The 14,405-nt window shown below is 41.7% G+C and overlaps 1 protein-coding gene across 14 annotated transcripts in view; it reads left to right on the top strand.

Moving 5' to 3' along the window:
• The window catches only part of R3hdm2 (R3H domain containing 2), a 149,792-nt gene that overhangs the window by 126,050 nt on the left and 9,337 nt on the right, over positions 1-14,405 (top strand). For 10 of the 14 annotated variants that reach the window (XM_071609733.1, XM_071609734.1, XM_071609731.1 and 7 more), the window contains 8 exons: positions 5-237; positions 2,154-2,332; positions 7,088-7,189; positions 9,161-9,403; positions 9,682-9,808; positions 10,046-10,206; positions 10,637-10,791; positions 12,162-12,262. In XM_071609733.1, coding sequence (XP_071465834.1) covers positions 5-237; positions 2,154-2,332; positions 7,088-7,189; positions 9,161-9,403; positions 9,682-9,808; positions 10,046-10,206; positions 10,637-10,791; positions 12,162-12,262 — 1,301 coding nt within the window. The remainder of the gene's footprint in view (positions 1-4; positions 238-2,153; positions 2,333-7,087; positions 7,190-9,160; positions 9,404-9,681; positions 9,809-10,045; positions 10,207-10,636; positions 10,792-12,161; positions 12,263-14,405) is intronic. The other 4 variants (XM_027926374.2, XM_027926346.2, XM_027926363.2 and 1 more) reach the window with 1 other exon arrangement.

Consider the following 14,405-nt stretch of genomic DNA (forward strand, 5'->3'; position numbering starts at 1 on the left):
GCAGGGGGAACCGAGAAGGTCTGAGTCGTACTTCAAGCAGCCGCCAGAGCAGCACAGACAGCGAACTCAAATCCCTGGAGCCAAGGCCTTGGAGCAGCACAGACTCAGATGGCTCTGTCCGGAGCATGCGACCTCCTGTCACCAAAGCCAGCAGTTTCAGTGGAATCTCTATCCTCACCCGAGGTGACAGCATCGGCAGTAGTAAAGGTGGCAGTGCAGGAAGGATCTCCAGGCCAGGTACTACAGCTTCTTTTCCTTCCACGTCATGCCCTCCCTTCTTGTTTAACTTATATAAAATATCACTAATATTTACTTTTAACAAAACATTTATCCCAGTATGGCTTCATGAAAATCTAAAACAACCAGTGGAGGGGAATTTGATTTCTTGGATCCATTATCCTTTGTTGTATCTGGTCCCATCTGATTTTCTTTCAAATATTCCCATCCTGATTTTTTTTAAAAAAAATTGTTATTATTTTTGGATTATTTCTGACTTAGGTGAGACATTACTTGCAGCCCAGGTGCAGGTTATTTACTATGATGAATATGATAGCTGCTTTCATCCTATGTCCCTTGAGATTATAGGAGGATTTATAGAGCACAGGAAGCCCTAGAGTATAGCTGCTTGTAATTAATTGGTGATAGCCAGTAGACTAAAACTACTGCTGTGGCTTCTTCTTTAGCTCTCAGTTACTGGGAAGGAGCAGACACTCACATCTTTCACATGAAAGCCTATCGTCACCCTTCAGCTCTTCTAATCTCCCTCCATTCCTGTTGCACACTTAGCAGAAGGGTATTTATTTAGCTCTCCATATGCAGTGGAACTCTTATTTCACTATTCTCCTCCCTCTGAAGAATTGCTTAAATCTCATTCTAGAAGTGCTGTAGATCTTGTCCTTATTAGACATTGGCAGTGGTGAGGTTTTTGCTTCTGATAGGTCTCTACTGCCCTTCTCTTACCTACTTTCTAGTCCCACTGCCTCTTCCTTTAACCAGGCCTCTACTTTCTTTTACTTAATTATGATTCTAGCCCCCAAACTGATCTCCCTGCTCTATTCTTGGCCCTTTTTAGAACCAATATACCAATCTAAAATAAATTTAATCATGTCAGTCCTCTCTGAAAGTTTCCTATATCACCTGCACAATAAAATCCAAACTACTTAATATAGCATAACTTCCTAATTCTGACTAGCTATAGCAATCTAATCTCCAGATAGCTATCCTTTTCCAGCCCTTAAACCATTTTTCGAATATGGTATTAGCTTTGTCCCCTCTCATTTTGACAAGCTTGTATTCATCCTTCAAATCCATCTCTCCTGCCACCTCCTCTTTAAATCCTTTTCTGACCCTCTAAGGACTTCTTGCTTCCTCATCTTTTCTGTCATAATACTTTGTTATTTTGTTTCTGTGTCCCTTATCCTTATCAGATTGTGATAGTTGTGTGGGTGTTCATTCCATCAGAAGGTCCTGTGCCTCTCGAGGACAAGAACTGTACTCCCTTCACTTTTTTGTATCCTTAATTCATTACATGATACCTGGCACACAGCAGATATTCAATAAAAAGTGAGCCAAAATAAACCTTTCTCTTTATTTTTTCTTAAAGTATATTATAGAAATATGTACATGTGTTGGAGAGCCTAAAAGTGAGAAAAATAGTTGGATTAAAAATAGGTTGTACATATATGTGTTCAGCTGTGTGCTTGTAGAGGTGAGGTCACCATGTTAGCAACCTTAGAAAGACATAATGCAAGTTGAGAAGAAAGCAAAGAAAAACAGGTCTCTTATGGGACCATGAATCTGTACCTTCCCAGAAAGTAAGAATTTGTGTTTTCAGCTATCTAATCAGAATTTTAGGAACTTCGGGGGACATGCCTCAGTAGTTTCACATTTTGTTCAATTCTAAAACCAAACATTGACAGGGTCAGGGTGGTTCCTGTCCCTTGGGAATAGAAATCTGCTGAGTGGAAGGCTGTGCTCTTAGCTTAAATGCATCTTTGTTCATGCATGGATCTCCAAAAGACAGTGGAGAATGGGCAGATGAGAGTAAAGAGAAAGGGCAAGGAAAAAGTAAGAGCCCTGCAGCTGGGCCCTTCAAGAGTAGTATATTCATGGCTCAATTTTACAACTCTGGATTGGTCTCCTTTTTGCCTTAGGTATGGCACTAGGTGCCCCAGAAGTGTGCAACCAGGTCACCTCACCCCAGTCTGTCCGGGGCCTTCTTCCTTGTACTGCCCAGCCGCAGCAGCAGCAGCAGCAGCAGCAACAACAACTTCCTGCTCTTCCACCCACACCTCAGCAACAGCCACCTTTGAATAATCACATGATCTCACAGGTGAGTCACTAGTCATTGTCAAAGAGCCGCCTCTGCTCTGATTCAAGTAAACACTGGAAGTATAGTCATATCTCTTGTGCTGTGGGTAGCAGAAAGGATCAATTTTTGGAAATATGCCACTCCCTTACCCATTTCCTATTTGTCAAGTTATGGGGAGAGAAGAAGAACAAATGTTTGGCCAAAGTACTCTGTAGAGTCAGCCTAGGAGTTTTTTGCTTTATACTTCTTCTGCTTCTTCCTGATAATTGTCAGTGTATCTTTTATCACACACCTTTTTATTGTACCCACTCTACCTCTACATTCTGTGTAATTAGCAAGGTGATTTTGCTCACCATATTCATATATGGAACTCAAAAAGATTATAGCTCCCACATAATCTGACTAAATATATTGACCCAAAACATGTATTTATTTGTTGGGGTTAGGGAGAAAGATACCCAACAACACATGCCATAAGACTCAAATACTCCCAAAAGTTGTCTTTGTTTTTCAGTTATAAAAGGGCTACCTTGCCAGGCACATTGGTGCATGCCTGTAATCCCAGCAGCTCGGGAGGCTGAGGCAGGAGGATCGTGAGTTCAAAGCCAGCCTCAGTAATGGCAAGATGCTAACCAACTCAGTGAGACCCTGTCTCTAAGTAAAACACAAAATAGGGCAAGGATTGTGGCTCAGTGATTGAATGTCCCTGAAATCAGGGTCCGGAACCTATCCCCTCCCTCACACAAAAAAGGCTTTCTTTCTTTTTCAATTGCTGGAACTGCTAACTGTTAGTACCAACTAGGATTAAGGGAAGTTTTGCTTCTATGCAGACCATGAAAGTCATTAGCCTAAGAATCAGGTCTTACTTTAAATTGGAACCTTAGCCTTCTAGGTTACAAAGCCGCCTGAATACTCTGAGTAGAGCTGTACTGAGACTTTCATTTATTCTCTTCTTCCATGAACAGAGCTTTTAATGAGTAGAATCCCATGGGTCTATACTCTTTTTCTATAGTTTAAGGTTTCTTTTAAAAGAAAAATTTAAACTGAAAGGTCCTGTGTTCAGTTAGTCCATCATGGTCCTAGATATATCTCTTTCCTAGGTATTAGAAACAAGTTTTAAATACTAATACCCTAGGAACTGGGAACTCAAGTGGAAATACCTCAGAATGACCCAGTCAGTTCTACCCCATCCTAAATATTGTGAAATGATGCTAAAAGAAAGAACTGAAGCTGGGCATAGTGGTTCCCACCTATTATCTCAGCAACTCAGGAGATTGAGGCAGGAAAATTAAAATTCAAGGCCAGTCTCGGTAGCTTAGTGAGACCCTGTCTTACAATGAATAATGGGAAAGGCTGGAATGTAGCTTAGTGGTAAAGTGCCCCTGGATTCAATCCACAGTACTAAAAAAAAAAAAAAGGAAAAAAAGATGAAGATCTAGGAAATGCAGCTTTGTGTCTGAATGTAGATCAGACACATGTAGATCATTCCAGTCCATAGTCCCTAAGGCAATTTCTCTATAGTGCTGACTTTCTTATTTGTTATTCTACTACCATTTACCCTGTTGGGTCTTGTTTTTATCAACTTCCCTTACTTCTTACTAAAGCATTGTATGTATGTATATGTTTTCTTTGCCTTTGTCTTAATTCAAACCAGCTCATGGTAAACTCTGTGCTTTTTCTTCTGGCTTTCTCCTACTGTGCTTATGTATGTGTAGCTTTTCCAAGGCTCCAATGTTTTTTAGTTCTTTTTTCTTTTTCTAAAAGATGATTATTTTAATAGAGTCTTGCTCCCTTTTCTAATGCTTAGTCTTCCATCTGCTTCCACCTTCTATCTGTCATCCATATCTAGAAGTAGATAGCAAGAGTGGGAGAAGAATAAAGAGATAAGAGAATAACCATTTCAGACTAAAAATTTAAACTGAATGTCCAAGTGGTGAGCCCTACACCCAAAACTTCTACTTGGGTTCTTCCCTGCTACTGGACCCCAAGCATCAATGGTTGAGTCATTGGTATTGACTCCCCTTCTATAGGAAATGTGCCAGGTAGATGCTGTGGATTGGGGATGGGAAATCATTGTTTGGATACAGAGATCTCTTTTCTCTCAGAAATTCTATCTTGAGGTTAATCATGATCACAAACTCTAAACTAAATAATCTTACCCTGGGTAAGTATTGATGTTGCAGAAACATTATGGTAGCTGCTAAAGTTATACCACCACCACCACCATACCATTGTATATATCTTCTTCCATTTTTTTTTTCTACTTCTCTGTTTATGCCCTTCTTTCTCTTTCTTATATCTCTTTCTTTTCTTTTTCCCCCTCAGCACTGGAGGCTCTGCAAACTAAAGTTGCTAAGCCCAAGAAAAATTATTGTTCAGTTTCTCTAATGCTATATAACAGTATAAGGTTGAAGGAAGTGACCACATATAGACATACCGCTGTGCTTATGTTAAAGCTTATCCTGTACAAGAAAAACTCAAAGAAAAAGTATTTACCTCTAGCTCTGTAGCAGGAGGCATTTGCCCCAGGCATGGAGACAGTGCTAGCAAGTGTGCTCTTTCCCTTCTTGGCAGGTCTTCTCGCTCCATGAAGGCATTCATCTGGTATGTTAGTGAAGCATGTGAAACTAGGGAGTCAGGCTGAGGATAAAGAGCCAGTGGCTATCTTTTACCCAATTGACTTAAACTAGATTGGACCACTGTAATAGAGCCCTCTTAACCTCTCTCCTGGTGTCCTCAGGCATCCAAGAGCCATTGATCTGTCCTAGAATGTGCCAGTAGGTGGCAGCCACATCCTCATAGTTCCTCAGAGGTTCCCTGACTCTGCAGTTTGAGGCAGACCAAGAAGAGCACTATAGGTGAGGGTAGCATAGAATACACACCCCATGCCCCCTGCCCCCCGCCAAAAAAAAAAAGACAGCAAGACCCTTACCTTTACTATTGCCCTTACCCTTTTAGGGGAGGCCTAAGAGAGGAGCATCATTTCTCTGTTCACTCTTTATTTAAAACCCACAAGCCAGACTTCTTTTATCACTTTATTGTTCCTTCTCCAAGTTATACCCTCCTCCAAGAGCAAGAACAGGATTTTAGTATAATATAAAACATGTATAAAAGCCACCCTAGCTTATGCTGCTAATGCTGAGCAACTTGGCCAACAGTTACATTTGGAATATCATTGGTTTATGGAAAATAAGTGTGACAGTAGGGCTAACAGTTTATTTTCCAGGGCTAAGAGTTGATTTTCTAGGCCTCAGCCACTTCCCTCCAGGTCCCAAAAGGTCTTCTCAGTAACTTTTTCCTAGTCAACATGACTTAAATTTTTTTTAATATATTTTTTTTTTTAGTTATCAATGGACCTTTATTTTATTTATTTATATGCAGTGCCGAGAATCAAACTCAGTGCCTCACATATGTCAGGCAAGTGCTCTGCCACTGAGGCATAACCCCAGCCACTAAATTTTTAAAATCTAGATATCTCCTCTGCTGAAGCTCCAGTTTTCTCCCTTTTGGTGGTGATGGAGGAGAGTGGGGGCACGTTCTTCTACTTGAACTATTAGTTCCTTTGTGAAAATTTCCTGGAGATATGTGGCAGGCAATACTATCAATATTACAGCCCCCATATCTATTAATACTCTAAATATGGAGGGAGGAGCCCATGGAAGATTCTAGAAGAGTTCTCTTTGGCCTCTTCCTTCTCTTCCTCCCTATTGCTAGAGCAGACTGGAAAAGCACTTGTCCTATAAAAGTAGGTTTCAATCTCAGCTCTGCTGTATTAGCTGTGTGATCCTAAGTGAGGAATTTAATTTCTCTGAGGCTTACTTTCTTAATTGCAAGTACAAGTTATCCTATCTCCCTACGGGAATCTTGTGAAGCAATCAGGAGACAGAGTATATAAATAAATATTATTTCCCTCCTCTTCATCACCTTTCTCCTTCTCCCATCCCTCCTGCCACCGGGGGGTTATAACTAGAGAACTGATGAGGCAGTTGAAAGGACTGGAGGGGAAAAGAAGAGAAAAAAATAACTACCCATTAGTTGGTTTAGAAAACTGCATGTTCCAATAAACAAATCCTACTGCTTGAGGCTAGTGAAGAGACTGAAGGTACAGAAACTGAAGCTAAGCTGTTTATATTTTATCCCTAAAATCCCCTTGTTTGCTTATGGGGGCATTTTTCGTATTGCCCTCACAGCCTGAAGGAGCACCGAAAATCATGGAGCAAGAGGAAGTAGTTGGAAGCAGGCATCAGCTGGGTGTTTTTTTTTTTTTCCTTTTTCTGCCCTCTGGAGGGAGTCGGTCCCTGTGAAAGAGCACTTCCTCCAGGAGAGCTGACCTTGGATGACTCTTCCTACTGAAGCAGTGCAAACAGGAATCCCAGTAGGCACTCAGGAGGGTTATGATCAAGCTCACCAGGAATCCTGTGCTCAGAAAAAAGGTTTTGGGAAAAATCATCATTTGAAATCAGGCAACAGGCCCTGGCCCTGACAGTTCTCAAATTGCTCACAGCAGCTGCACAGTTCTAAGTGCCAAGAGGGTGGGGCATTTAGTAGATGGCTCCTCATAGGAGAAATTTGTTTGTTTGTCAGAGAGAGGTGAAAGCTATAAGCTATCCCAGGCTTGGTGGTCAACCTACTCAGCAACCTTGTGATTCATGTGAAATTTTTTTCATGATTAACCTTGTTGTTCCTTCCCTTTCCCTCCCCATCTCTGCCCTGCTGCCTCCCTCCATGCCTCCCTTTTCTCTTCCCTTTTCTACATGCCTCTCTGCTGGTCCACAGCCAGTCCCAGCTCTGCAGCCCTCTCCGCAGCCTGTTCAGTTCTCTCCAAGCTCCTGTCCCCAAGTCCTTCTGCCAGTCTCTCCGCCCCAGCAGTACAACATGGTATAAACTCCATTCTCCCTTTTTGTCTTGTCCATGTATGGCCTGTTTCTGTCGTATGTCTGGGTCAATCTGTGATGGCCTTGCAAGCATGTTGTGCTTTTGGAGGGCATGTTGAAAGCTATTCTTGAGGGGCCCCGCACAGGCTGAACTGTACTCCATTCTGATGGCCTCATCACAGCACACCTAAATATAAGATAGGAATGCTGAGTTCCCCAGAGTTTTAGTAAGGGGAATGAAATTGGATGTTGATCTAACCTAGGCCCCTTATTATATCATGTATGTCTTCTTAATTTGCTCCCTGGACATGTCTTGATGAACCCAGTTTATTTTGTACAGAATGGTTCTCTACAGTTTCTTTTAAAAATAATAACACAACTACAGACTTCTTTGGTATCAGTGGTTAAAAGCTTAAAATCTTAACACCCCCCTCCCTGCTTTTTGATACTGGGGATTGAACTCAGGGGCACTCAACTACTTAGCCATATCCCTAGCCCTATTTTGTATTTTATTTAGAGACAGGGTCTCCCTGAGTTGCTTAGCGTCTTGCCATTGCCAAGGCTGGCTTTGAACTTATGATCCTCCTGCTCCAGCCCCCCAGCCACTGGGATTACAGGCATGCGCCACTGCACCCAGCAGATCCATTTTTTACCTAATTTACGTGTTGTTTTATATGAAAAGTATTCTGCACAGTATATGTTATTTAAATTATTCCCTGACTTAAATACTTTGAAGGTCTGATCTGCCTCACAGTTGATAACTTCCATCATGGTTATAGGAGTCCTCTTTTTTTTTTTTTTTTTTTACTTTATGTTTATTATACCTTTCTGCTTTTTCACTAGAATTCCGCTCTTTTCTCCTATCTCTTTTCTTTATTCTGAAAAGTCCTAGAACATGGACCTTAAAATAATCTGCAATCTAAGACTAATCTCTTATCTTTTATCATCTATTCTTAACCAATAAGATAGCAAAACAGATCCCTGAAAGTAAAGTGAAACTGCAGTACAACATTGTCTTTTGGTTTCTGCTAGTTTCTTTTCAAAAAAACTCTTGCTCTGGTAGACATACACACATGTGTGTATGTGTGTGTGTGTGTGTGTGTGTGAGAGAGAGAGAGAGAGAGAGAGAGAGAGAATATATTATTATCCAGAGGGTAGAAAAAAGGAAACTTAAAAAATAACCTATCACTGTACAAGTGAAAGATGGGATACCATCACTCTTGCTGCTCAGGGAAGAGGGCTGAGGGAGAAGGTAATTACAGTCTGGCCAGTCAGTCTCCTCCTTTAGCTCAGCCACTCACCCTGGCCTCCTTTCGGAGGTGAGAATTAGAAGTGGCTTCTGAAGGAGTGGAGAACTCTAGGCTAGTGTCAAAGAACAAAAGTGGAAATGACCTCCATCGCAAATAAAAAGATAAGCAGCAGGAGTGGAGCCCAGCAGTCCTTTACTGCTAGACAGAGCTGTAAGGCACATGAACCTAGCCACCCAGGATCCATTCAGAGGTGTTATCTAGGTTCTTTATTATAAAAACAGAATCTATAGCAACATAGGAGCCATTTTTATGGTTAGGGACATGAGGAAGGTGGGAAACAGGAAAAACCTTAACATCTTTTTCTTTAACCCACTAGTTTATCCAGTTTTTTCTATAGATAGAAGTTATCTATCATTGTTATGTATCATTCTATTGTATTATCATTGTACTCATCCCCCCAAGACTAATTCTAATAACAATCATGATCAATGTAGCCATTGTTGCCTCACATATGATAAGGAGAATGGCTCTGGAGTTAGGTTTCTACTATTCAGTTCATAGCAATTTAAAATATCACATGTCAAAGGCTTAAGGCTAAAAAAGCCTTCTCAGGGCAAAAAGGCAGGCCTGTCCCTAAAAAGAAGACTGTAGAGAACCTTGTTGTTTCTGTCTTTCTATATTGAAGCAAGGACATGAGACTTAAGAGTCTCCAACTCTCTCAACAGGCAGATGACCTCAGCAACCCCTTTGGACAAATGAGCCTTAGCCGCCAAGGTTCTACTGAAGCAGCTGACCCCTCTTCAGCTCTATTCCAGCCCCCACTTATCTCCCAGCACCCTCAGCAGACTAGCTTCATCATGGCTTCCACCGGACAGCCCCTCCCCACTTCCAACTATTCCACTTCTAGCCACGCACCACCTACTCAGCAAGTCCTGCCACCCCAGGGCTACATACAGCCTCCTCAACAGGTAAGCAGCCCCTGTCCTCAACTTCAGTCTCTAATTCAGTTTATCCAGTATTTAATCTTTCCTTCTTCTAGTTTAGGCAGACCAGAAGGGGTACTCTCCCCACAGTGTGCTTAAGCATTATCACTCTAGACAGAAGGTCTTCTTTCTAACACAAGTGCTATTATATTTCAGACTTGTATAATAATCTTGTAATTGCTGGCCTAATAGAATATCTCTATTTACAAATTTCCATCTATCAGCCCTGAGGTATTTAGTAATTTGTTTCCTCTCTATTATAGATCCAGGTTTCTTATTATCCCCCTGGACAATATCCTAATTCCAACCAGCAATATCGACCTCTTTCCCACCCGGTGGCCTACAGCCCCCAACGTGGTCAACAGCTGCCTCAGCCATCCCAGCAGCCTGGTAAGAGGAGCCACTGGTGTAAGAAGATGGCTCATAGGAAAAGGACAGAGAAATTACCTTCCCCACTTAAAAAAAAAGAAGGAATTATTAGGGTCCAAAGGAGGGGCCCAGGTTCTTTGGCTAGGGATGGGGGTGGGGGGATGGAGGCTTAAAATAGAATGGAGAAGGGAATTACTGCTAGAAAGTTGCCTTTTAAACATTTATACTAATGTTTTTTTCTGCTTTGCCTATCCCTAGGTTTACAGCCCATGATGCCTAACCAGCAACAGGCGGCTTACCAAGGCATGATTGGGGTCCAGCAGCCCCAGAACCAAGGCCTGCTCAGCAACCAGAGGAGCAACATGGGGGGCCAAATGCAAGGCCTGGTGGTTCAGTACACTCCACTGCCTTCTTACCAAGTGAGTGCATTCTGCACTGGGAAAGATCACCCAGGCCTTGAGATGAGGAAAAGGACAGCCTCCCAGGATCATCCATACAATTTCAATACTAAAATATTGTCTATTTCCCCCTAGAAGTTTTAGGGACTTTTCTCTAAAAGAAAGTCTGAGAGGAGTTTTTAAGTTGTTTGTGTTTATAAAGCCGTGCAAATGCCTGGGAAAGTAGGGTCTAAAGGAAATCAATTCTTTCTTATGTCAGATGCCCAAGGGTGATATTCAGAGAAGGGGAAAATGGAGATCGCTCTGTGACCATTTCCTCTGGACAAATAAAGAGAATAGGAGGAGGCTGTAAGAAGTAAAGAAGGAAGTTGCAATGCCCTGATCTAGTGATGACTAAGCTGTTCTGTAGATGAACTCAAGAGTACAATTAGATATTCTGTTTTCTACCCAGGTCCCAGTGGGCAGTGACTCGCAAAATGTGGTTCAGCCACCTTTTCAACAACCCATGCTGGTCCCTGCGAGCCAGTCTGTACAAGGAGGTCTCCCTGCAGGGGGTGTACCAGTGTACTACAGCATGATCCCACCAGCTCAGCAGAACGGTACAAGGTGAGGACTGCTGGAGAGCAACGGTATATTTTTCATAGACTTTCAGCAACTGTTGTATTGTCTTCTGTTTCTATTGGCCTAGGAAACACAGGAGTAAGAATCCCAGTAGTGCTCTAAAGCAGGTAGAATATGAGGGAGTTCATTTTCCTTTGTTCCTTGATGATTTAACTTTGCATAGAGCCCATCAGCAGAGAAAAAATTCCTGCTTCAAAGATGGATGCTTATAATATTCCCCATTTTTTAATTTTTCAAATCAGTGGGACTGAGAACTAGGTTTCAGAGACTGTACTTGTCATTAAAAGAAGCAATTTTGGAGCCAGGCAAAGTGCCTCACACCTGAAATCCCAGCTACTTGGGAGGCTTAGGCAGGAGGATCACAAGTTCAAGGCCTGCCTGGGCAACTTAATGAGATATATCTTAAAGTTTAAATTTTAAAAAGGGCTGAGGATGTAGCCATTCTGAGGTAGAATACTCTTGGGTTCAATCCCCAGTATCACACAAAAAAAGGAACAAAGCAATTTTGGGTTCTATGTACATAAGTTTCTGTGTATACTTGTATGTCTATAGATGAAACTCTAATGGCACATCTATTTCTGTATATCTATTTTCTGTATAAGTGTATATCATAGCTAATGGAATCATAACCATAGAACGTACTTTAAAAATAATCTAGTCCACAGCCCTTATTTTATTTTCCTGTCTTGATTTTTAAATGAAGAAATTTCAGGTAGGGTTGCATCCCCAAAGTCACACAGCTGGCTAGAAGTAGAGCTGGAACTAGAACTCAAGTATGGGTCTAACTGTCTGCATTTCTCTGTGTCTGTCTCCCAATGTATATTTGTTTATCTCTTTCTATATATATGTCTCTATGTTGTTTTGAATCTTGTGGGTCCCCCCATACCCATTTGTCTTTAGGGACTCTCAGTGTACACCATTATACATAGATCCTAAATCATACATCTTCTTACTTTTGTTTAACACATTTCTTTCTAACATTCTGTGTCTTTCTCTGACACACTCTGCCTGTTTCTTATTGTGTTTCTAGAATCTGTGCACGCATACATGCACGCGCATGTTTGTGCGCATGTGTATATGCCTGGTGTTTCCACACTGTTGAAAAGAGCATGTGTCGCTAACATTCCATCTGTAGCACTGATTAGCAGCTTCCTAATTGAAAGATGATCGAGTACAAATATATATAATTAACTTTGAACTGATGAGTGATTTTAGAAATTGCACAGCAAATTGGTCTGGGAATGGCTTGGAGCTGCCTCTGCTTCCCACAGGGAGGCCCAAAGAAGCAGCAGCTGTTTGCCAGGAGCTGTTACCCTCTCTACTGCTTCACCACTCCTCTCTTCTCATCTCTCTAGCCCTTCTGTGGGGTTTCTACAGCCCCCTGGCTCTGAACAGTACCAGATGCCTCAGTCTCCTTCTCCCTGCAGTCCACCACAGATGCCACAGCAGTACTCAGGTAAGAGGATAAAGAATTTGGGGAGGGGCTGGGGCTGTGGCTCAAGCTGTAGCGTGCTCGCCTGGCATGCGTGTGGCCTGGATTCAGTCCTCAGCACCACATACAAACAAAGATGTTGTGTCCTCCGAAAACTAAAAAAAATAAATATTAAAAAATTCTCGGGCTGGGGATGTGGCTCAAGCGGTAGCGCGCTCGCCTGGCATGCGTGCGGCCCGGGTTCGATCCTCAGCACCACATACAAACAAAGATGTTGTGTCCGCCGAAAACTAAAAAATAAATATTAAAAAAAAAAAAAATTCTCTTTCTCTCTCAAAAAAAAAAAATAATAATAATAATTAATTAAAAGTGCTGGGAAAGGATGTAAATTCATTTGTTTAAAAAAAAAAAAAAAAGAATTTGGGGAGGGCTTGGGTACTGGTAAGGGCAAACATTGCTGCCAGGCTTGTGCTTTAGAGTTGAAAGTTGAAAGTTTTAGAGTTGATTTACTGACCTCATCATGAAGAAAGACCAAAGTCTTGACAGGGGTTATCCAAGGGTGCTGGAGCTGATCTCTGATGAGGTTAGGAAGCCATATCTCTGGGTTTCTTTTACTCTGCTGTGCTCTGAGCACCTGTGCTCATGTGTGTGCGTCCATATTGCGCTCTCTCTCTCTCTCTTTTTTTTTTTTTTTTTTGACAGCACTGGGAATTGGGGACTGAACCCAGGGCTTTATGCATGCTAGGCAAGCAGTCTACCACTAAGCTACATCCCCAGCCTCTCCCCTTCCTACCCCCTCTTCTACCCTACCTCCCCAGTTTTCCCCCTCCCCCTTCCTCTCTTCTTTCCTGAATCCAGTATTACACTCAGATACTTTTGGGTCATAAAATACTCACCTCTGTCACCTGCACTCATTCTTCCTTTAGATGGCTTTTCTCTGGTGGGGGAAGTTAAAAAAATGCTTTTTTTTTTTAAGTCATATCAGTTTAGCAACTTTTAGTGTGTGCCTCACATACATTGATATTTGAACTCTTACCATACTTTGTAAGGAGGAAATTAAGACTTCAGAGAGGTTACATTACTTACTTAGATCACTATCATAGAACTTGAACTTGGGACTTTTGACTTTCCATATCCTATGTTGCATCCCACAGCAGTTAAAGAAACTTCAGAGTTTCTGGAGGGAAGTCTCAATTTAGCCTTTAATCATCTTGGTTCCACTCTATTGTGGGAATGTCAGAGTGCCCTCTTCTGGTGAGAGGGAGATATTTTGCCAGTTTCTCCCATTTAGAAATGGAATTTTTCACTTAAAATTTTTTACACCCTCTCTATGAGGTAGTTCTAGAATTATCTTGCTCATAAGACATGGTCAGTTCTTTAAGGAGCAGTGACTTCTGACTTCATCTAGGCTAAACATGGATTCTTACAGTCTGAGGTTTTAAATTCAATAGACTTTTGTTTTTTATTATGTAAGTGGTGTCTTCGACTATTTTTCCTATCCACCAGGGGAACTTGGCCTTGAAATTCCCAGCAGAGTATGGAAATTGTAGAAACTAGCTCCAAGAACCACTGTAGCCTGTGGTGGTGCTTGGTACCGCAGGGCATTTTCTCTCCTATTTATTAAGATAAGTGTGTACATGTGCATGCAGGTATACTTGTATACACATTTTTGTGTATATCCTTTGTGGTATGTCATTATCTATTTGGTCTTTGGTTATATTTGTTCATATTCAAATATAAGATTTTTGAATCCAGAAAAAAAACTACAGATTAAGTTCTGGATTAAGTCAACTAAAACAGCTGCTATTCTGGAAGCTAACACTAGACATCTGGGCTGGGGGTATGGAAGAAGGAGATAATCTAGGCTTTTCAAATCTAAAGAAATGAGGAAGCTGGGCACAGTGGCACACGCCTGTAATCCCAGCAGCTCTGGAGGCTAAGGACAGGAGGATCATGAGTTCAAAGCCAGCCTCAGCAAAAGTAAGGTGCTAAGCAATTCAGTGAGATCCTGTCATTAAATAAAATACGAAACAGGGCTGGGATGTGACTCAGTGGTCGAGTGCCCCTGAGTTCAATCCCCGGTACCCACACCTCGCCCCCCCTCAAAAAAAAAAAAAAAAAAGAAATGAGGAAACCTTCTTCATCATTTATTTCCTTTGCTTCTTTG

The sequence above is a fragment of the Marmota flaviventris genome, chromosome 3, assembly GCF_047511675.1.
Source record: "Marmota flaviventris isolate mMarFla1 chromosome 3, mMarFla1.hap1, whole genome shotgun sequence".
Classification (NCBI taxonomy): Eukaryota; Metazoa; Chordata; class Mammalia; order Rodentia; family Sciuridae; genus Marmota; species Marmota flaviventris.